The sequence below is a fragment of the Solea senegalensis genome, linkage group LG12 (genome assembly GCF_019176455.1).
Source record: "Solea senegalensis isolate Sse05_10M linkage group LG12, IFAPA_SoseM_1, whole genome shotgun sequence".
Lineage (NCBI taxonomy): Eukaryota > Metazoa > Chordata > Actinopteri > Pleuronectiformes > Soleidae > Solea > Solea senegalensis.
In genome coordinates this window covers 5,571,033-5,595,912 of record NC_058032.1, presented here as the reverse complement: position 1 = coordinate 5,595,912, position 24,880 = coordinate 5,571,033, and the positions used below count along the sequence as shown (strand labels likewise).

The window sequence follows — 24,880 nt, the reverse complement described above, 5'->3', positions numbered from 1 at the left end:
TCCAGTTTGACTTGTTTTGTCCAACTTTCCATTGTGATTACAGTTAAAAGTTAAAAGTGGAAGGCGATGCTAATATTAAACGAATGTTGCCTTAAGTTCCAGTGTGTGTTAAGTTAGAAATCCACAGACGACGACAATTGTCAGTCACACTAGTGTGCACTAATTGTGCATTTTCCTCCAAATGGGATCATAATTTAAAAAACTGAGATCATGTTCTATTGTAGAAGACCTGAAACTAGCAATAGGAAAATGTTTATTGATTTTATGAAAAACTTCCATTCAGATGGAGTTCTTTTTGGAGCCATCAGTCGCCCCCATAACAGAAACCTGATTTGTTCTTTGCATGTGCAACATGCAACATTTGTGCACATGCACTGGGTAAAAAGAACTTTTCCCTCCATCTTAAATGGGAATCCATTGACCAGTACCTGTGATCTTAAAATAATGTTACAGTGTTCACAACTCCTGCTCTTTAACTGCACTAAACCACTGTTTTCTATATAATTTATTGTTTCTAATCTGTTTTCTTGTATTTGTCATATGTATTAAGACATGTGCTACGTATTTTGACCTCTTGCCCAGCTCATGCTTGTAAATGAGATCTCAATGTGTCTTTTACCTGGTTAAATAAAGGGTAAATAAACTAATAATAATAATAATAATTTAAAAAAATATTATTACTATCATTTTTTGGACAAAAACAAACCCTAACCCCTCACACGTATTTATTCTATAAGAATAGCCACAAAACAAACACATTACATTGTTTTATTCAAATGGCAATGGATGCAAACGTAACAGTACTCGGCGTATGACTGATTTACTGCGGAAGAAGTAGGACACAAGTGCAATGAACAGTAAAAGTTGCAGTGTTTTAACGAGTGGCTGGGTTGCTCCGACTTTCCAAGTTGGAATGACAAAATTCCAACTGCTCCTGGATCACCATTAGTCCATTTCTTTACGCGGAGTCTGTTACACACATTACACTGGCTCCTCACACTGTAGCCACCCTCCTCCCCCCAGACATGTTCTTGGTCATCAGCCAACATGTGTTCAACACTTGCAATTTAACTCATTATCTCAACCATCTTTTTTCCCTTCCAGCTAATTAAGGCTCATCATATGAGAGGAACCCATCAAAAACAAAAGCCCTCTGTGCCTTTAAAACCTCACCCCCTTTTTTCTATTTAGTTATTTATTTTTTATTTTTTATTTTTTTGGGGGGGGGGATTAAGAGTGTGAGTGTGTGTGTGTGGAGGTATGGAGTGTGTTACACGAGGCACAACAGAAAACACAAAAATATAGAGTGACATGTAACCTGACACTCCTGTCCAACACAGCAGCAGCAGCAGCATCATCATCAGCAGCAGCATCATCATCAGCAGCAGCAGCGCACAGTGAGAGCAGTGGTCGCTGGTCAGAGAGCGGAGCAGTAGAGTGAGTGTGGATGTGCATGTGCGTCGCTCCGGTTGAGGTGGGTGGAGAAGTTTGCCCAAAGACGAGCGTGGATCCCTGAGAGAGAGACAGAGAGAGAGGGAGAGAGAAAGAGAGAGACGATGCCTTCCTCCTCTAACACACTCCCACACGCTGCTCTGTGGATTTGCTGATTGCCAACATTGTTTTTCTTTTTTTGTTTTTTTCTTCTTCTTTTTATTTCTCCTGCAAAAAGAAAGGATTGATTTTGAGCCAGAGGATGCCCCCACAGGTCATTCGGATTCTCTATGTCTTGTCTTTCTGCTTTTTCCAAGGAGGCTTTATCAGGTGAGACGCACCGACACGTATTAGTGCTGTTACTGTTGTTGTTGTTGTTGTTGTTTGTGCAAGTTGTTGTTGTCATCTCATCAGCTGCTTCACGTGAACTTTTTTTTGTCGTCTTCACACACCACACCTGTCATTTTTTGAGACTTTAAACTTGACGCACGGATGCGTTTGCGCGTAAAACGTGTCGATGTTGGCGCAAAGGGAAGATTTAAGGTTACTCTCAGCTAAACCCCCTTCCAAAAAAAAAAAAAGAAAAAGGAAAGAGTCACATCTTTTTCCCTCTCGCTGCTGAGGAAAGCGGAGAATCCGGTTATTCTTGCGCACAGAAAAACGGACCTGTCATCTTTGCGCACAAACTACAACACATGCATCTTCGCTGTTTGTAAACAATTGACGGTAAATAAGAATTGTGCACAAATTGCAAGAAACCATTCACATACACACCTTGCTCGAAAAACTACCTGTGGAATTCATACATGCTTTGTAAGATCTATTGTATTTATGGAGAGATTAACATTTTAGCAGCAAGAGCTGAGTGAGGAAAACAACCCCTTCATTGCTCAAGACTGGCATGCCCACTAAGTATTTGGTTTAATTTTCCTATAAATAGACTTGGCCATGCTTGGCCCATGTGCAGAGTGGACTCAATTAAAGTATAGATTACCTTAAGCATTCAGTGTATCTGGGACAGACTAAACCAGAACCTTTCTGTGTCTGTCTCTTGGTTTGCATCTTCCTTTTCTCCAGTCCTTCCTAATCCCACTTATCTTCCCCTTCTTGCCCCCTTTTGGTGGTGGCCAAAACTTTTTATTTGCACTGAACCTTATTTCATGCCTTGCCAACCTCAGGTAAGTAAGTGAGTAAAAAAAGGGGGGAATTAAAATCTGCATAATCCTGGCGCAGAAGAGAGCCGTGGCTCTGTGAACCCATGGCCAAAGGGAGCTGCTCCTGGTCAACTGACTGAAACTCCTCTGAGAAATTACACTGTATGTCCTCCTCCTCCCATCAGTCTCTCTGCTCACCGTGTGCGAGGGAAGGGGAGGTTGCAGAAATAAGGGAGGAGGAGGAGGCATATGAGGTCAGGTTTAAAAAAGACAGGCAGAACCTGATAGGGAGGGGTGGGTATAGGGGGTGAAAGTGCAAAATGAAACAAACTGGGATGAAGAGAAACGTGAGGGTGATTCGTTTAGCTGGAGGTGACGGGGAGATTAGTATAGTGCAGGGAGAACTGCGAGATGGAGAGAAATGGTTCAGATACGAGAGAGAAGATGAAATGGGGATGGAGAGAGGAGGAGGGGGGAGAGGTGAAGTGTTGTAAAAGATGTTGGGGGGAAAACAGATTGTCATGTAAAAAAGTCTACAAGCTGGATTGGAATGATAGGGTTCAGACTGGATGGCTGTCATGAGAGGGGGAAAAAAAGAGTGGAGGCTGTAATAAATAACACATTTCATATCATAGTCTGAGCCAGTGATGGCTCTGGGGTTAAGAGATCTGTGAGTGAGAGTATGTGTGTGTGTGTGTGTGTGTGTGAGAGTGAGAGAGAGAGAGTTGTGTCATGTCTTTGGCCTTGAATGTTGGCTCTAAATGAAGCCCTGAATCTGTCTGGTTGGTTGACCTGAACTTGTGGCTCAGTTATTTCCCTGGATTTTTAGATTTTCTTTTTTAAAGAATTCTTTCAGAGGAAAGAAAATACAAAACTAAATTCAGACTTGTCCATTCATTTTAGTACTGTAGCGTCAGTATGGCTTGGTGAAAATTGGACCAAATCTTTCAGTCATAACTGTATCGAACTCATACTGAATTCCACACACATGGTGGTCAAAAAGTTTTGTGTTTGGTCTGAACATTATACCCATCAGCAGATCTAAAGCAACTCACAGGATTTTGTTTCTCTCTTAAATATGTTTTATGTCATTAATACAATATTTGGTACATGGGTAACTTGCCCAGTAAAGCTGATGTAGGCCTCTCTGCTGCTGAGACACCAACTTTGTTTAATAACAGAAAAATATGTAGACAATCATTTTTAAATGTCAAATTCCATAATAAGGAATCAAGGTGCTTGGGCTGGACAATATGGCCAAAAATCATCACGATATCATGTTTTTAAAATAGTCAGTATCAAAAATTCAGTTTTAAATCTCTTTCACTGAGTACTTAAAGTAGTAAATCTTTGGATATGAAAGCACATTCGGTTCTACTATTACTTACAATCAGGTTTTTAGGGTTAGTCCTTAGGGTTTTTTTTATAAACATTATTTGAGGTTATCAGGCGTTACACATGTTGGCAATTTAGCTCTCAAATTCAGCTTTTTTTTGGCTCCCCAGTGAAAGCACTGTTGTTTAATCATTGCAAGTCAGCGAGTGTAAAGTGGGAGAGACAGGGAGACAGTCTCTCGGAGTGGGCTCGGGTCAGTGTGTAGAGCAGTGGGTGATGACGTGTTGTACCAAATGAGGTCTCCGTGGACGACTGTCCTTGAGCTCAGATATTACTTTATTTCCACTGAACAAACTTCTCATTTTAACCACTGGTGGGTAAAACAGTTGCAACTTTTAATGGGAGATATAAAGCTTCAGAACAATTTTTTACCTCAAATGATGACAGGTGTGCTCGGGGTGGCTGAAGTTTATGTCTAACTTCTTAGTTTAAGTGTGGAAAAGTGAGTCCAAAGTTAATGAAAGCCTCTTATTTCTTATAGAGTCATCGACGTATTCTATAGCTTTTTGGCTGTGCTGCATCATCCACTTCTTTTTTCATCCTCAGAATAAAACATGTTCGTGAATGGTTTACAGGCCATTACAGTACATCTGAGAGCTTATTGATAGCAAGTTTATTGGCTGACTGTAAACAAACCGGAACAGGTTTGAAAGCTTTTTTTCTATTTTAATAAACCCTCAGTCCCACAATTCTAGTGTCACATGGTTCTGAATTTTGTTTTACAATAAAATTACATCTAAACTTGTTTTTTGGGGGGGGTTTTTTGTTAAACGTTTCATCTGTATATCTATATATTACACCTGCATATTCCTGCTAATTTTGGTCGTAACTCTGCAAATTGATTGATGGCCATGGAGATAAAGGATTTACTGTGGCCTTAGAAATTCTGGTCAAGCTCATTCACCACATTGCTGCTGATGAGTGAATTATGGAGCATAAGTTTGTCAAGACAAGCAGTGGGCGGCGCCAAAGTCCGACTGAAGATGAGAAGTCACGACTTTGTGTGTCAGTCGTGTGATTATGCACGTCGAACATTTGCATTAAAACGAGACTAATGGAAACTCACTTTGTAAGTAAGCACTTTAAACTTGAAGAGTGACGAACGGTTTCTCTAAAGTGCACAGCTGGGAGACAGTGTGACATGAACTATGTGGAAAAATCAGATGTATTAAGAAACACCTGTTCTCAGGAAGAAGTACACAGATTCAAAACGTCACAGAGCTCAGTTCTTGAATGAGGACACAATCGGTGAGTAATAGTTTTAATGAAATTCCGGTAATTGTCCCAGCTGATGCAGAAGAATCTGCAACAGCAAAGTGATATCTGGAGGCACGTAAACAGTCGAGGGAAGAGGACCTCAATTACAATGTGCTTTCCTCTTCTTTTTAAACATTTCACAACCCAACAAGGCATTGGACATAAATGTAGTTTGTTCAAATGTTGTGCATGCAAAAACTTAGACCCACACAACTTAAACATCATCTTAAAATGGAGAAATGCATAAAGAATTTGCATAAATGAAAAGTAAAGTAAATAAAAGCACACATACATGGGGTATCAATTAACTGCAGCAGCCATTTCACCTTGAGACAGAGTGTCACAGAGACGTTTGGGACATTCTTGTCCTCTCTAGAAACACAGGAAATCCTCACACACTTGTCCGACACACAGATTGGAGCAGCGAGGAGTGCTGACGAAAAGGAAGCGCGCGAAGGAGGACAGATGGGATGATTATGTGAGTTAATGACTAAAAAATGAGCCAAGCAAGTGACAAGAGTGGAACAGACGGTTCGCTCGCCACAGCCAGTGCCGCCACACACAGTCGTGGTGTATTTAAGAATGACATATGAAGACATGAGATACAGGGGAAAAAAATAATCAAAAGATGAACAGAGCTTATACTTTTGCAAACGCTTTGCACTCCCGCGAGGATACGCTGAGGGTTTAATTGTAGCTTGTTAAATATAACTTCAAAACGATTCTGCGTGTTCTCAGAGGAATGGTAGGATTTGTACTTGTTTTTCATTTGAATTCTTTAACTTTGTATTCTGACTGGCTTCGCAGGACTGCATACTTTGTCCTGGTTGAGAAGTTTAATAAAAAAGAAAGATAGTTCCTGAGCACACACGTCAGTCACAGAGTTTAATTTAAAGTCCCTGACGAGAAAGCGATGTCTGAAACAGTCCTGCCCATTTCTTCTGTTGACATTACATTTGTGTTTTGATATATGGGGCAGGTGACAGCGCAGTGATGGTCTCAGACAGCACCTTGAGTGTTCTCCTGACGCCCACAACTGAAAGAGTTGGCTGATGTTTTTGCCCTGCCCACGTCAATCAAACCATGTGTGACCTTTCCATGTTTTGGCGATAGGAAATGTGCATTACAGTCTCCTTTGTCACACCTTTTAGACGGTGATTTACACTGAGTGCCAATTGCTCAGGGATAAAGGTTCCGTTCCGAGGGAGCGTGTATCTTAAAACATGTCAATTACCTCTGTGATCGTTTCTATTAGTCAGCATCGCTTTAAACGCCATGATCAGTGACACACTCCCCATCCCTCATTACTCCACTGCACTCCAGTGTGTGCGTGTGACATGCCTCTGCTGCCAGCTGAAATCAAAACCCCAAGCCGCTGAATAAGAAATGCATGGTGAAGTGTAACTGATGCGCATCAGCTCAGGGTAAACTTTGAATCCCTGCAGTTATGTCACTGGCTAATACTAAGCTGGAAGAGCTTTAAAATGCAACATTGTCCATTAGTCTTAGAGGGAACCACCAAAACCTTTCAGGCATAATATACATTCACATTCACAGAGGTTCAAATCTGTTTTTTTTTTTGTTGCTTCCTGCACAATCACTGACCTCTTACACATGGAGGAGAAACTTTATGCCGGGGAGGTGAAAGAAAACACTGAGCTAAATGTGGGGCTTTATAGCCTTAAACTAACTCAACTTTATGCTGCGGTGCCAGTAGACTTAAAGCAGCATCGACAAAAAAAAGGGGAAGAGACAGTGATGTAGTTACTGTGGCAGAAATTTGTAAAATGAAAGCTTCTAGTCTGGTGCCGCTGAGGCTGTGGCCTCCTGCAACAGACTTGACTTTGACTTGTGGCATTTTTCCCTGATGTCTGCCCCCTCTTTCTGCCTTTCAGACGTATTCTGTCCTGTTAATTATATATATCATGTCTTAACTTAACAGGAAAGAAAACTATCTTTAAACTGTTCTGGCTAAAACAGGAATACCAGACAGGTAGCCGATGCGTAGTGTAGGGGTTCAGGTTGCTTCACTGTCACAGTTTCCAGGTAATAATGTGTGTGTGTGACATGGTTTTGAGGTAATGCACTTACAAAGTGGATCTCTCCACTCCTGTGCCCCTGACAGATAAAAGCGGTCACTTATTGACTGGAGCAGCACTTTGACTCTAAAGGTTCACCACTGTGGGTCATTATGTTCTCTGCAATTAAGAGCATGAAGTGGGGGCCCATTATAAAACCCTCTATCATGTCATTATGTCTGTCGGTACAGCCAGTGCTGATTAAACTTCACTTTTCAGGATGGCGGTAATATCCACCTGGCCTACAAAAACCAGGCCCACGTAATCAATGGCAGACAAAAAGAAACAGTGGGCAGTGGAGTCAAATTGAAGATCTGCTTTGTAACGCAATCAAAATTGCATTAAGTCAAGCATTTCAGTTGACCATGCTGTAATCAATCAGTGATTACAAAGCCGTTGTCAGCTAAACAGTGCAGCACTAGTGGAGGAGGGTGCTTCTCATTTTGGTGGTGGTGCCTGTGTGTAATGTTCGATATGTGAAAATAAGAACATCAAATTAAAGGAATACTTGACCGATTTGCATTTAGCTAACTAGAATAGGGGTAGTATTTTTGAAAAATTGTGTTTTCCCAACCTCAGTTTCCCCTAATTTGAGAAATATCTTCACTCTTTTTTTGATTACATGCCCACCAGTGACACTTGGTCCAAGGCTTGAAACTGCAACGCTAATTCCGCACTTTTTAGGCCCACTCGTAGGGGGACGGGACCTCATTCCCAGAATGTAAACCGTGTCCGCCATCTTTGCTAACAGTTACGCTAACGGGACCAAGTGTCACTGGTGGGTACGTAACAAAGAAAAGAACGTAGATATTTCTCGACACAGGGGCTGAGAAAGTATTCCTTCAACTCATTACAGTATGTTTGGACCTTTAAAGAAATATCAAAGTTGTGCCAAACATTAAAGAAGATTGTAGTGATTTTATTTTTGGATCTCAGTTATTCCAGCTATTGAAGCTGGCTGTAATGTAAAGGCCCTGGTATGCTACACTGTGCGCAGAACCAAAGCGTTGATAGCGAATACGCAAACTGAACTTCCGCCCCACCAGTAGGTGGAGTATTATGCTTCACTCACCAGGCAGAAAAAAACATTCCGACAACAGAAGAAATGGCCGCGGAGGATAGTCATCCGACCCTTGAACCGGCTGACGGACCTGTGCTGTAGCATTGTTCTATTCTTATTTGATAGGAATGTGTCCTATTCCCTGCGTCCAGACCACCACCCGATGGTGAAGTGGGATACTACAGGACCCTGACGTGCGAGCATACCAGGGTCCGCGGTATGTGACGTGCACGTCAGCGCACAAGGGCCTTAACAGCTCACTGCCTATAGAGACACCACTGTGCTCCCCTCCATACACACACACACACAGACACACACACACACACACACGCACAACAACAAAACCAAATGTGCCTTTTCCTCCCTTTTCACCACAGCTGAGGTCACACATGACCAGCGAAGCATATTTTGGCGAGTAGTAAAAGGGGTCGAGGGGGTCATTGAGGGGAATTACATCTGTGTTCGTCAGATAACACTCTGGCAGCATAAGAGGGTCTCTCCTCTTCAGCAGCATAAAATGAGAGTGGTCCATGTTGGGACACAAAGCAGAACCCTGTGTAATTCCTCTGCACACTGAATGAATTTCTGCTTTATTCTCACTCTACAGGAAAAGAAAGAAAAACAAAACAATTTGCACATTCACATTGGCACAGGAAGAATGAAAGAAAAGAGAGTGCAGATGTGTGAATGGCACAATGTAGCTGTGCAATTGAAAGTGAAGTAGCTTCCTTTGTCTTAACACAAAGAAATAAATTGATCTTCAAGTTCCCATACATGACAGCTGAGTACACTGCGGATCTCCATTATGTGACATTCTGTGATGTAAGCGGTTTGTTTGCTGGAAGTGGCCTGTAGGTGACACAAAGTTGACTCAATGATAAAACACCACACGTCATGTACTTCCACAAATTCCTCTCCTTCTGACCTCCGAATCACTTGCCAGACTGCTTTCTCTCTGCACATTAGCGAGATGAGTAGTTGTCCTTGACAGGTGAAGTGCAGTATTTATCTGCAATGATATCACCCTGTGCTGAAAAAACACAGGAGCTGTCCGTGACAATAGCTGAAACAAAGGGGTAGGAGACAACCGCTCGAGTTTCACCACGTGTTGTTTCTAAGCGCAAGGATATTTTTGTTGTATGTGTACACAGCTTCATAGAGGTTGGTTTTGAGAGGGTGCAGTTTTTGGCAGTCTCTTGGATACTCGTGCAAAAATATTGCACGTTCCCTTTTACACCCAGAAGCACTACTTTTAGGTAAACTTTATTTAGATGTCAGAGTTTCGAGACTAGCTCCTCATCCTCCTATTATTTTTACTAACTGTCACTGAAGCAGCACAGAGTCAGTGCACTTCATGGATTCCTAAAGCTGAGGAAGAGATACTGCATGTAATCCTAGTTTTGGAAGAGACACCATTTAAACGTATCTCATTAAAAATACAGCTGTTAAACTAAACCAGACGAGCCAGAGAGCTGTTCAGTTACAGAGCACAAGCTGCTGAGAGAAAGTTACTGTGTGTGAGAATAGAATATAGTAATTATCTGCTGCCATTCTATTTATTTATTTGTGTGTGTGTGTGTGAAACGTGCTTCATTGTATTTTCCTGTAATGGCTGCTTTGACGCACGAGTAAATAAATTGGGCCACGTCAAATTTATCTCATGATTAATTGGATGAAAGAGGGGATAGTAAACATATAAATATCACCAGTTTGGCTCTGTGCTAAATGCCAAGTGTCAGTCTTGAAACTAGTCTGTGACATATTTATCACATAGTATCCGAGTCTTTTGGAGCCTTTAATTAACCTGTGACCCCTTTCTTGATTCAGTCACTTACCCGGTTGTGTTCTTATAACAAACTTGTGTTGGGGACTTGGCTGATAACCATTGTGTTACTTCAATCAATGTATCTGTTAATGGAAATGTTTCATGTTTTAATGTTGATATGTTTTAGGCTCAATCGTAGACTGGACTATCTATCATGCCTTTATACCCTTATCCAATAACAATCAGTGTTGTGCGTGCATTTGATGTCATGGTGCCAAATTAAAAGATTGGTGTTGTGCACCATTTTTGTCCCTTGCCCTTGCACCTGACTATGTTGAGACCAAAACGACATGATTTCATGCACTTAGATTACCATGCAGTGTATAATCTTGGCTGTTGTTACGGCTGTTTACCAAGGAAAGAAGCTTCAGTGGTCGTCGGGCTGTAAAATTCAACCTCGGCCCTTGTTCGGTGGAAGTCGTAATGTCAGTCTAATCGTGCTAAATTTCAAAGTCATCCTCTTAATGAGGTTAAATTGTAAGTTACATCATCACAGGGAGCAGATATTACAGCCAAGAAGACTTTATGTGACCGTGTTGTTGCTCTTTGGAGGACACAACTTTGAGATCCAGGCTGATGTTCAAAAGACATGATTTCATTGTGATTTTGATGAGACTTGAAGACTCGTTTCGTGTTGATGGCCACACACTAGGTTCAGAGCTTTCAATCCACCTCTAACAGGCCGGGAGACACTTCTGTCTTATTGTGTTAAATAGAGATAATGTGAGTCGGAAAATGTATTCACCATAGCGCCTGACCACAGACACTCCCACAAGACGGCCACATCTTTAAAATATGTAGCGTGTCAAATCCTGTGACTCTCAATCAATATGTGGGTCCTTGATGAGCACATCATGGACACAGTTATTCTGTTGACATTTGCGCAGCTAATTAATCCAGTAACACTTTGGAAAAGTCTTTAATCTTTGTAGTCTGTGGTGTTGAGCATATTACGTCGACCAGTGATACCTGGAAGGATTTACCTCTCTTATTTACAAGAGAGTAATTAAATCCACCTGATAGTTAGACCTGGAGAAAGCACACCACCGTATGTCCAACAAGATTAGTTCACAGACTGTCTGAACTTGTTTTACCTTAACAGGCTAAATGATTCCCGTAACCACATGCCTTTGTTCATTGTTGTCCCGTCAGCTCAAGACGCTCTTGTGAATAAGACGTCAGCCTGAAAATAAGCGTGCTCAAAGCAAATGAAGCAGTGCCTGACTTTAACATTTACTTTTGGCAAGGGCTTTGCTTCACACAGGTCGCCATCTTGTCTCACCGTGTCTCTATAGCAACATGAACAGGCAAACCAGCCAGAGCATTTTATGTTGCAGAAGCAGACCCTTATTTTGCAAATGAAAACAAACAATATCCTCTCTGGTATATGAAGGCAACTATAACTCTCTTAAGCTGTGTCTCCATCATGGTACAAGCCCTCAATTGGATTTTTTACAGTGTGCAGTCTCACCAATAGATGCCGTTAATTCTTACATAATGAACTTTGAAAGAAACATTTACTGGCATGATGTCCACCATTTTATGTCTATAAGTTTACATCATTACACATCTGTTTGTGGAGAAGGATGTAGCAAAACTTTGATAAACGAAAAATGAAAGGGAAAAGCAAACTTCTGCCGACAAACAAAGTGAAATTCTGCACAAGCAGTAAATGAAATGAGGAGCTGACATTTCATAATGCATTGTTGGGCTGCCTCCTTTACGGATGTAATTCAGAAATTCCATGGTAGACTGAGCTCCATGGTGGCTTTGTCATGATGCTGTTGGTTCCAGCCAGCAGTTTGATCAGGCGAAACTGGCCCATGGCTATGCCTTCAGTTTCCTTCTTCTCCGCTCTCATGTCCAAAATATGGGTCATGTAGAGTGCAGTGAGAGCGTATACATGTGTGTGGACGTGCAATGTGTGTTTTTATGGGGATTTCTTTCTCCATGTCTATGTGCTTTACCTCATCCTCCAGGGCTGAATCCTTACTTCACTGCATGTAGCTATAGATTGACAGAGAAACCACAGTAGCTTTTACTCTTTGGTACAAGATCCACTCGTGTAGTGGATCAGGCTCACATTGAGCCACTCCATGGACACTGGATTGCGTGTCTCTTACAATGTCGTGGTATAATGTTATTTTACCTGGGGTCACCAAAACCTTACTGCCTCCACAAGTAGCAACAGTTAGCAGTTAAAATCATAATGGAGCAGGAACTTACCAACGGCTATGTCATGCAGTACATAGTTGGGAAAACACCATTAAATAAACATCTTAAAGTAATTTAAGAAGAAACCGATTATGGTTAAGTGGTAATGAGCATACGCTATGTGCAGATTTGATTTAAATAGAGACTGATGCTCGCTGACACCTCTATCCATATTCATATATGTGCAACTAGCAAATGGAAGACATTAATTATCGCAGCTAAGCAGAATGCTAATTACATGTTTACGGTGCACCGTTCGACTGTAGTCGACTTCTGTATGAATCCAGCTGCAGAGATTTCCCTGTGGCCTCAAATACTACAGAAGTGTTGGCAGGCAAGGCAACAGAGCCTAACATCTCCTTCTTATATGATGAAAATGAACATGTGCACACACACACACACAACGCTGATTTTTATTACCCTGCTTTGATCATGGTGTTTATACCCCTGCATATTCACAGATAGCATAACGCATGGCGTACAGTAAATCAGCGGTGATAGCTTCAAATAAAACCGCAAGAAATGAATGCACAAATTCTAAGAGGACATGTACGTCTGGATCTGCTGTACAAATTGGAAAATGATTTGCTCCACAGTACAGTCCACAGACTCGTGACAAAACAAACCTGCAACATATCTAGTGAGAAAACTGCAGTCGCATCTTAAGCCCTGACACATCCAAGCAATCTTTTGTAGTCGGTGCAGTCCCGCTAACTCTGTTTCACACTGACTGACAGGAGGCGATCCACGCTGATATCAGATCTTAGACTCAGGAAAGCCGGCCTGAATACAAAAAGGATTGGAGAGATATCTGGAGGGTGGGTGAGTCTGAGGCTGCTCTGTGGGAGATTCATCTCTCTCGGAGGGGAAAGGTCAGCACCTCAGGTTTTTCTGAGAGATTGCCATTTAAACTGGCACTATCAGAAGCCTTATTGTGTATTTGATTTAGCTTTAGAGAGAGCCACCAAGACATACTGTAGATGCTCAAAACTTAATTTTTCCTACAACTATAAATACATGTTGCCAGTTACAAAAGGTAGAATTCAGCCAAGATTATGCATTTGCACATTTAACAGGGAAAAATTACTAAACACAACAAAGGTCACTCTTCCAAAGCTATCACGTGTCCAGTAGAAAGGTTACCATATAGTGCCTTGTTACCACATATGAAAGTCACATGGTGTATAACATTTCCTGTTGCCACTATATGGGTATCCATAGGCTAAAGGTCATATTTTTCAGGTATCTTCTTAAAGTCACATGGCAATAGACGTTAAATGGTAAATGGATGGAATTATCCAATTATCAAGACTCAAAAAAGTGTACGGCCATAGGTAGGAGAGGAGAGAAAGGAGGGGGAGGGAAGGGGTTGTAGTAACGGAGACGAAGGAGGATGAAGAATGGAATGGAGGGAAGACAATAAATGACAGAAAGGTACCAGGAACAGTTGTGTAACAGCTGTATTTGGGAATGATATCATTAAAAACAATAAAAATCATTTTCATCATCTCGTCCAGGGGGTGCCGCACATACCTCTCGCCCCAAACCTCAGAAAAGTACAAGCCGTGGAAGAGGAACAGATGAGGACATTAACAAAAGAAACGCTAATAGTAGTAAATAAAAGTGTCATTATCCACCCATGTCGGTTACAGTACGTGCTGATTCACAAGTATTTTAATAGCATACATTGAAATTATTGGTGATCAGACACCCAAGACACCAGGAGGGAGATAACACAGTATATTTTACACAAATGTGAATTTAACGTCACTAGTCTAGCATGTGTTTAAGTGCTGAATGAGTGGTAGTTTGACTGTGGCACTAGCCTTGAATGGTCATATCGACTGTGAACTCTGGAGATGTCAAGCTTTACTCCCACAAGATTTCAGATTCCATCACAAATAAGTGTGCATGAGTTGTGATCTAATCTGGGTTAGCGTGGATTAATCTAAATCATTAAACCCTCGGCATTTGAGACAGCTTAAGACGCGTGCGTGTGTGTGTGTGTGTGTGTGTGTGTGTGTGTGTGTGTGGGTGTGGGTGTACTGCACCATTAGCTTTGGCTCATGACTGAACTAATTGGGCTTTAAGACAAAAGATCAAAGATAACACTTTAGAGAATAGAACTAGTTCAAAGATAAGGATGGAAGTGATGGCAAAGACTGTAAACAAAACAGTGTCTTAATAGGAATGAGTCAACTGCTACTGTATAAAGTACAGTAAATCCTCCAACCGACGCTTTTCTTCTTTCAGCCGAGCTGCATAAACAACAATAATAATAATGACAGTTGCTGAAGCAATGGAAAAACGAGTCCAATATGTTTTACATTTATTATGTATACCCCGTTCTTTTCACTTGCCTGAACATACACAATAGAACTGGTTTAATATACTGCACACATGTGGCCGTACTGGTTTTCTACATTTTTCTTCCAACAAATCCCATGGCAGCGCGAAAGCATCAATAAATTACTACAAACTAATAAATGGTGTCTTTGAAGCCTGATGAAATATTTGTAGGATAGATCCTGAACGTCCAGAAATGAAACTTTAATGAGCCACACAATGTTACTCTGTTATGATGAACATGGACACTGGTCATCCATCACGCCTGTGCTGTAGATACTTCCATGAGTACAGACTGAATATGCAGCTGGAAAATCTGTATTATTTAGTGCCTGGCTTTAAAAGCACATTATCAAGCATTTAAAAACTAAAATTGTTGGTTTTATTATTTTTAATTTAGTGATTAAAATATGCCACTAGCCTTATTGTTTACTCAAACAGTAAACAACATTCATCATCTTACTTAGAAGATATGACTGTAACGATGTGGAGAAAAAGAACATTACTGTCTTTTGCTACCTGCATAATGACTGACATTACTATGCCGATGGAGCTCATAAGTTAAAAATGAACTGTGTGCAAAATGCACTTGTACTTTCAAATCCATCCTCTATTTTATCCACATAGAATATGCATGTATGGCCTGCAGGTATCTCCCATGACATCTTAAAATCCAGTGGCAGTGGAAGGATTCCTGTTAATCTGCCTTGCAAATGCGACCTCTGTACTCTGAATGCTTTCACTTCACTTGTACTAAACTTCAGCTTATTTTATTTTTTTACACACTGACATGTAATGTTGTGGTGTTGAGATGCGTCTTTGTCCTTGTTTAACTTCTTTGTCTCACACAGATCTGCACAAATATCACACAGTGATCATTTTTCATCATGTGTTTTTCGAGTGAAAACCAGAATAATGACGTCAAAATGAATGACCATTCCCTCTGATGTCGTGAACCACATCGCAATGGGCACATCGCAAACCATTCAAAATGGTTCAGCTCTATTGTGCAGGGGTATCAGTCAGAGTAAACTGTAGGCCAATTTCTATTATTATTTCTATTATTGGAATGAGTCCATGTTGAATGTTAAGGTTGTGCTGATTGTCTTTCAGCCTGCATACAACCTGTCACCCTGAGAGCACTTCTCTGAGCTCAAGTGACTGTCAAGGGCAATTTGATAAGTAGGAAATTAGAGTGATGTGTTTCAACAGGTGGAGAGAGTAGTTTTGTTCCCTTGCTCATTACGCTAATGGCAGTGAAAAGTTGCTATGTTCATGCATGGATGTCTAATGGTTTTGATATCCCTCAGTGCTTCCTTGAAGGAAACCGGGGGAACTTCCGCACTGTGAAAGGATGTGCTTTTCTGATCGCCGGCCCCCCAAATGAAAAAGCAATTATCAGAATGTGTTTGCACTCCATGGGAAGGATTCTATCTAATTGGATAGAATTCAGAATTTTTAATTTGAGGTTAAAGTTATACAGAAAAAGAACTTGCTGACAAAAAAGTGAATCAGAAGAGAAGACAGTACATTTTACTGCGCTTTTACTTTGTAGATTATCTATTGCCTGACAATAAATTGGACACTGCATCTCTAAATGAAGTGCAACATCAATATTACATTCATTTCAGACATTACCACACCACAGCTTTAATACTACGTCAACATTCAGTTTACACCTGGCATTAGAATGTGTTTTCTGTGATCAGATAGTGATTGGCACATGCTTTAACACCACATATGTCTCTGGAGTCCACATCATCATTTTGGATTTAAGTGTATAATTAGCAAAAAGCAGAATGCTGCTGCTGAAGCAAGAAAATAAAAAAAATAAAAAATAAAACAAAATAACCATGGCTAATGCATCCACGTTTGCAGAAAATGACTACATGCTTTTTTTTTCTCAAACCACTGGTCATGTATACACAGTCTTTAATTAAAATAAATGGCTGAGTGAGAGTTGTTGTTTAAAGGCCAGGTGGGGTGGAACAGTAATCAACAACTGACTAGCTCCTCGGATTATTTGCACATATAGTGGTTTCCTATGATTGATCTGCTGACAGCAACATCCTGACATGTTTGTTATAACAGAGTTTCTGTCTTGTAGCCAAAGAGCCTACAGCTAGCTGGAGTTTGGGCACAGGATTATGAATAACTACCTCAGAAACTCCATCTAGAGTATAAGTAATGAACGTTGAGGACTTAAATTGCTTAGCTTGGAGTCATGTGTTAATGGGGAAATCAAAATGTCTGTGAACGCAAAATCGGATGTGTAACGAATCGTTTTTTTTTAGCAGCTCTGATGTGGCATTTTTGGCTGAACGTGTGTTTAATCTTTGATTCCATTTTGAACTTTAAAAAAGCCAAATAAAAGCCCTTGTTCGAAGTGGAGTGACAGCCCAACGTTACTCTTTAATAGAAGTTTTTTGTAAAAAAAAAAACAATTCAGTACATATTCTCAGCAGCAGCCCTGCATGAGTGCTCAAATGAATGGAATATAAGGGAAAGTAAAAGGTCAGGCTCATTAAATGTCAGCAAAGAGCATCTCAATAATAATAATAATAATAATAATAATAATAATAATGGAATTATTCAGGCAAAGAATCACATATAATGTAGCTTTGTAGGGTTTCTGGTGAGCCACTTGCAATAACACAAACAATAGATATAAATGGAGAGTAAGTATCGTACAAATCCTAAAATAACTGCCTCACACTATTGTTAGTCTGTAAAGGCTTCCATATTTAGGAGTGCAGTTTTCTAACTGTCACTGTTAAATCTTTGAACGTGTTATAAACAGGTTTCTTCCTTCAACCTCTCCAAGACATCGACGTAATCCGTATTTATGTCACAGTTTCCACTCACCTGACCCCGCCCAAGACACACCTCCTCGTCAAGCCAACACTACTCACCTGTGATCACAGCTGCTCCTCATCTCCTGCAATCAGCTCTCCTTAAATGCACCAGCTCCGCCCTCCCACAACCCTCTCCAGTGTTTGTTTCTGGACTTACTTTCAATTGCCGAACCTGCCTGTCATTGACCTGCCTCCACCCGCCTCCACCCGGGGTCTCACCTTAACCTTCTGTCCCTGACCATGTTTCTGCCTCAGTGTCTCTGGTTTCTGTCTGCTTGTTCCCTGGACTGTCTGGTGAGCTTCCTGTTTGGTTTAACTCTCAACATCTACCTACCTACTACGTGCATCGCTGTCTCCTTTCTGTTTTGCCGTTTCCTCTGCTGCGGTTCTAATAAAGCTTTTTACCAACTGTGCTGTGCTGTATTGTGCTGCATTTGGGTCCATACTGCACCCATTTTAATTTAGCTGTACTTGCTTTGTCTTAGAATACTTGCTGCTTTTCGTGAGTCTATGTGTTGCTGTGTATCCTGAGAAGAAAGAATGGGGGGTGTTTGAGAAATGACTGAGGACGCCTGTGTATGAATCCTTCACAAACTGCTGGAGCGTGCTATTGTGTTTGCAGCTCATCCTTCACATGAGAACAATCACACCATTGACCAAACGAGGGTTTTTTTTTTTTGTTTTTTTGCATTGATTTGTAAAACAAGCTCAACCCTATAGAGAGGAGAGCGTTAATCAATACCTTAAGTGTAAAATGACCATGAATTGCTGTGTGTGAGAGAGGGAATGATGGAAAGGGTACAATATAGTGTAACGTCAGCAACACCGAACAAGGGACTTTAGCCAGAAGCAGTGGAGTGGAGTCTTGGACTGCTGAGAGCTGAGTGTTGCAATGTAAGAAAGACTGAGATATGTGCACAGTTCCACTGGGAGAGACTAACTAAAAGTGCTGGGTGGGATTATTTTTAGCCACTATAACCGCTATAGGCTCTAGGGATTGAAAGTAGTGAATGGTTGGCGTTGAATTTTCCAAAGTTGCCATGACAACAGTTTGCCTTTCATGTTAAGGTGTCATGTCGCATAAATCCACCTACTGTGGGTATGTGTCCAATGACAAGTTAAAGACAGGATTGATTCCATTAAAAATGCAACACCGTAAAAAAGCAACACACAACAATGTTGGTGCTCATCCATTGTGTTAACCTTTGTCTTCAGACACTCCGTCTCAATCTCTTTGAACTGTTGCCTCTTACAGCCATTAACCCTTTGAACCTTTCGGCTGCGTTTTTCCATTACTATGTCAGTATATACAGATGCTATAAGAATGTGAAACGCATAGAAATCTGAAAAAAAATGTCTTTCACCAGCTTTATACCAACACACCTGAGCAAAATGTTTAAAAATTTATAGAATTTGTGTAATTTGGAAAAGCGTCACAGTCCAAAGTTCACTTGGCTCGTTTTATGAACAACAAGAAAATGAAAACGGTCTATTTTTGTGACTTCTAAACAATTATTACTTTATATCACGACTAAAAATGCAAAATAAAATGAATCCTAACTTTGATTCAACAACCACATAAGAAGAAAAATACATTTTTTAGAATATGATTGTGACCTATAATCACACACCCAGGATGTCCATATAAGGAGTTGTGTATTATTCCCATGGCAACTTACCATGGGTACACCTAAGGGTTAAAGATCAACCGAAACTCGCACATCCAGATTCAGACAGCAATCTGCACATTAAACCAAATATGGATATAAAGATTCCTCAAGCTGCTTTTTAATGAACAAATGCAGAGTATTTAGTGAATTATTTTATGATCAGTACTACTCATTTTTATTCCATGCTGTGTCCTGCGTCTGTGTGTGTTTTTATGCTTGCACCGTTCAGTGGCAGTTTTCATGTCTGATTCTGAAATCGGTAGCCATTAGAGGTAGAGTTTGGAAATAACTAATGTCTCAAATTACCGTTTCCCTGTTTCTGCCAGAAATACTGAGCACTTAATTAGACCTTGATCGATTTTGTACAGATGGCTGCATTCATTTACATTCATGCGCCATAGCGAAACCGCGTCGGCGCTGGCAAGCGTTTACAAATCACAGGTGAACACTCCACAATGTGGATATGACAGTGCAGCAGCCTGCGTGGAGAGCAAACAAAGAATCAAAAGAGTATAAATAGCAGGGAGTTGACGTCAAACATGGATCCTGGTAACAGAGGGTAGTGCCCTTGATTACATCCCATGGCATTGCCCAGTCATCTGAGATTAATACTGTGCAATGAGCTGGTGAGTGCTGAGACTCATAATGCTGTTAAAAAGTCACAGTGATAGCCATCCCCACTGCTGGATATCTAATTGTAGTCTTCTCTATTACACATGAGAGAGAACGACGAGGATCTGCTCAGATTTACTGTTAAAGTTCCCGATATGCCCTCCACAAATTCCCTGACGCTCTCACCCCTGACAGTGCAGTTTATGCTACTGTAAATACAGTTTAGAGACCATAAGATTGGTGGATCAGCGTCTGGCTTCGTACACTCTAATCAGAGCAGAAGTCATCAGCAGAGTCTCAAGAGGTTCACTTCATGACTGAACTTCAGGCGGTGGCAATCAAGACATCAAAAGAAGCATTTTCTCGTTTTATTTTGTTTTGTTTTTTTTTGCCTTTTCTTCTCTTGCTGGTTATTCCAGTCAGTGGCTGACAGAGACTCACCAGAGCTCATATCAACCTCTCTCCCTTTTCCCACGGTGTGACATTCGTAGCATTACAACTGAGCCATCGATCTGTCGATCCTTTCCCCCCTGCTAAGCCCACAAGCAGCGGGGAGCACAGGAGAGGGATGAGTTTACTTCTGTTTCTCTTTTGCGTCTCTCTAGTCCAGGCCTAACAACCATAATAAGTCTCATACATGATGTGAAATAGATACGCTTTTAGTTGCCAGCTGAGGTAAGCCGTTCAGTTGTCATTTGTCACACCCACTTCCCCGTCGACTGCTGGGTATTTTATGCTGATGTCTGACTAGCTGTTGGTTTCTCATTCTCATTATTTTTACCCCCAACACCCACACTGCATCCACACACACAGTTTTCCACTGCTGTTTCTCAAATTTCTTCTCCCCCCCTCCCTGTTTGTTTTTCTCCTCTCCTTCCTTCCCACACTGGGTGATGTCAGACTGAGCTCCTGTAAGGAGGAGATAAAGCCCCCCACTGGGGCAGGACCACAGCTGTCACCGTCTGACTTCCTGGACAAGCTCATGGGAAAAACGTCAGGATATGATGCCCGCATCAGACCATATTTCAAAGGTACACTACCCGTCAAGGCAGACCTGAGCAATCGTGCTCAATAACATCCAGCAGAGAGCAAGAGCACTCAGTGAAACCACTGGCACACTACATCTGTACTACAGTTGAAAGCAGCATTTTCAGATTGAATCTGTGTCCAGATGAGTGTTTCAGCTCCATCATCCGTCCTAATTAAAAATGTACAGTGTATCGGGTACAATGGGCATGAGCGTGCCGCTGTGAACATGAAGCACAGGTGTATTTGAACTAGAATTGACTGAATTACTGTAATTTACTGGATGTAGGACGTGTTTCTGTTGAAGACCTGATACGAGCGATTGAGACATTGATTCCTCAGACTTTTCTTTTAATGATGTTATAGTCAGCTGAGGAGTGTGGACTCATTTTACCATAGACTTCAACCAGCGGAGTTGCCCCTTGGTGGCTGTGCAATATATTTTTACCTCCAGATTATGTCCACTTTTTATATACAGTCTGACTGTCCTCCTCCTGAGGCTACACCCACTCTACTCTTCTTTAAAAATGCTCCAGCTCTGCTCTGGATGCACTTTCCATCCATTCTTCGCTGCTATTTTCAAAAAGAAAACGGAGATGTTGGTTCTGTTTTCAGTCAGGGTTGCATTCATAGTTTGGATGGCCAGAAATACAGAGGCTTGAAAATCATGACACAGTTTGCTTCCTGGAATAGCTGCTCTTGCTTTTCACAGAAACTAAGTAAACAAAGAAGAGAGTCTCATGTTTACAATAAGATTTGTGTCGGTGTAACTAGACAATTTGGTCAAGCAATACAGAAAGTGTTTTTAATTTTAAGAGATAAATATTATAATGCTTTACAGGCGGCAGGGTGAAGCTCAGTCCCATCTGAAATTTAACAAAAATGTGAAATTCATGTGAAGTTCTTTCTTCCCTTAGGTCCACCTGTGAATGTCACCTGTAATATCTTCATCAACAGCTTTGGGTCCATTACAGAAACTACAATGGTAAGAAAGGTTCACCTTTATCGAAATGCAAATGGGTTTTATTTAATTTACATTAAAGCATGATTAACACAGTGTGTTTAAAAAAATGTTCATTTGTTGAGGTTTTACCTCCTGCATGATTTGTATGACATTCTCACAGCGCTCTTTCTTTCTTTCTTTCGCTAATTCACTCAGTGCTGAAGTCATTCCCTCATTTCTGTGTTTCCTGGAGCATAACCGTGCAACCTTCAGAGACCAGTGGGTCACTGACATACTGATAATGAACTGTCCAGTCTGCAATTAAAATGAAAAATTGAGAAAATGAATGAAACCGGAGGGGGGAGGGGGTAAGGGCAGGGGTTTCCGGTGTGTGTGTGGGGGGGGCGGGGCTGCCCTCAACTTTGCACTTACAGTATTATTACTGCTGCGTCAGCAAAATACAGGGAACTGTTTAAGGTTGTCCCTGAAGGCCGGGCGTCCGGTCAGAAAGTGACAAAAAAAAGCCACAATCCATGAAACCGAAAGGTGAATTCTGAATGAGCTGCTCAGTTTAGAGTTATAATTTAATTACTGGTGTGTGTGCTAGCGGCAGACAGGAATGATACTGTTGTGTTCAGTACTTGTCGTCGGCCTGTGCTCTGTTCTCCAGCAGCACCATCAACGCGAGTCTACTCTCTTATTCAGTCAGTACCTTTTAGTAAAATTATATAGAGTCTATTCTGTGTTTTCCCTACAGGACTACAGGCTCAATGTATTTCTGCGGCAAAAATGGAACGACCCTCGTCTGGCGTATAGGGAATACCCGGACGATTCCCTTGATCTGGATCCATCCATGTTGGACTCCATCTGGAAGCCCGATTTGTTCTTTGCGAACGAGAAAGGAGCCAATTTCCACGAGGTCACCACTGATAACAAGCTGCTGCGGATTTTCAACGACGGCAGCGTTCTCTATAGCATCAGGTAACGATATATCATGTATGATTGCACCGATTGCTTTGTCACATTCAGATTGTTCGTTTTTTTTTATCTCATGTCCGAGATGACTTTACTACATTTAGAAATGATTGTTGAACATGGATATTAATCCATCCATCCATTCACCCATCATTCTACCGCTTTATCCTTCACATGAGGGCTGCCTGTGGCACAGGTGCAAATCCCAGCTGACATAGGGAGTTCAGTGTTTTTGGAATTTGGGAGGAAACTGGCGAACCTGTAGAAAACCCGTGCACACACAGGGAGAACATGAAAACTCTTGATCCGACCGGGTCTTCTTGCTGCAAAGGCAAGAGTGCTAACCAATGCACCAACCGCGTGGCCTGGATATTAATCTGTATCTCTCAATTATGCCTTTTAGATATTGACATTTAAAAAACGCTCCACATGGAATAAGGTAGCCATTATATGTATGAAAACAGTTTGTGTCATTGTGGAGAGGGTTTTATTTTGGTAAGCAAACAAATTACACAAATCCCACTCATGCAGGACCTCCTGACCACAAAAACAGCAGATTGTTGAATTGCCACTGCAACACTCCACCTACGCAGGCAGATTAGGTCACCACAACATTTGCATGAAAACATTTAGAGTATTTTTAGTGTCATTTTAATTGGAGTCTATAATGGATAGTTTCCAGACTATGATTCATTTTTGCTTGAGTTCCCATTTCACAACTTGTAGCTGCACATTTAAACACCACGAAAGTTAAAAAAAATATACGAGAAATATTAACAAAGCGGGTGATTTTCTTCCCATGAAACGTGTCACATTGGCTCTTTCAGCCTCATATACAAGCCCTCTCTGGGATTTGATCTTGTGTAAAAAAGAATTATAGGGTTCAAATGTGAAGTCAAAATTGTCATTGTCATTTTTGTCATTTTCCTTCAATTTTATTAGTTTTCTTGCCTGCAAGTTCTCCACTGTGCTCATGATTGAGATTATCATCATAAGACTCCTATATTTGCACAAAATCAGCACCTCATTCCACTGATTTACTGTGTCCTCCACATTTGTTTACAAACTGTGATTGTTAATTACCGTCGCCAAGCGTCTTTCCGGGGTCTAAATGACGACACGGTTCGGGAAAGTCAATTACCCACGTGTTTGTAGTCTGTTCTTCAGGTGGTGAATACGTTATTTTGTCATCACAACACAGAAGCAGCCGGGCGCCTGTGTGTATACTGCAGGCGACTCCTGTTTTGCCTCAGGGTGATGCATTACAGGAGGTAATTACACAGCTTTCCTCGAGACAGAATCGCCAATCTCTCTCTCTCTCTCTCACTCTCGCTGTGTCTGTTCTCGTGGGATTTTTTAAGGCTTAAAACATCCACACCACAACAAATAAAAATAAGATTGCCAATGCCTGCGCAGATTACGTTTGCCGTTAGTGTGGCACAGCGAGTCATCAAATTTAAGCAGCACTGTTTTATTTCGATTTTTTTTCTCCATCATGTGACATAATTTCCACTCGTTTATTTGAGTTCAATGTGTTTTTCCTTGAGCCCTTTGTGCCCTTTGACCTTCCCTATGGCTCTTTTCCTCTCTCTTCCATCTATCCTTCTATCTCAGGCTGACTCTTACCCTGTCCTGCCCTATGGACTTGAAGAATTTCCCAATGGACATTCAGACCTGTACCATGCAGCTTGAAAGCTGTGAGTCTTCCCTTCTTCTGCTTCCTTTTCCTCCCTCTTTTCTTGCTTTTATCTCTTTTTATTATTTCCTTTCTACTGTTTGTCCAAGCGTCCATTGGTATTTTGTACAAGAAGTCTTAGTGTGGTAGTTTATTTTTGTTTTTCTGCACGCCATTCCTCCACAGAAAGCCTAATAATTATTATGTTGTCTGCTTTTATTACTTAATAACATGTTGTTGCAGTCATTACTAAGAATTTCAAATCTGAAGAATATAAAACATGATGCTCATGGCAACACCATGACTGGTTAGGACCTAGAAAATGCCATTTATCATTTTCTACTCGTTCATACGTTTTGTACGC

The 24,880-nt window shown here is 41.1% G+C and overlaps 1 protein-coding gene across 1 annotated transcript in view; it reads left to right on the top strand.

The window, feature by feature from the left end:
- Positions 1–1,416: 1,416 nt before the first annotated feature.
- Positions 1,417–24,880, top strand: part of glra4a (glycine receptor, alpha 4a) — a 36,614-nt gene continuing 13,150 nt past the window's right edge. The window contains exons 1-5 of the mRNA XM_044039469.1: positions 1,417–1,761; positions 20,798–20,928; positions 21,841–21,908; positions 22,624–22,847; positions 24,456–24,538. Of these exons, the coding sequence (XP_043895404.1) occupies positions 1,694–1,761; positions 20,798–20,928; positions 21,841–21,908; positions 22,624–22,847; positions 24,456–24,538 (574 nt within the window). The 5' untranslated portion in view covers positions 1,417–1,693. The remainder of the gene's footprint in view (positions 1,762–20,797; positions 20,929–21,840; positions 21,909–22,623; positions 22,848–24,455; positions 24,539–24,880) is intronic.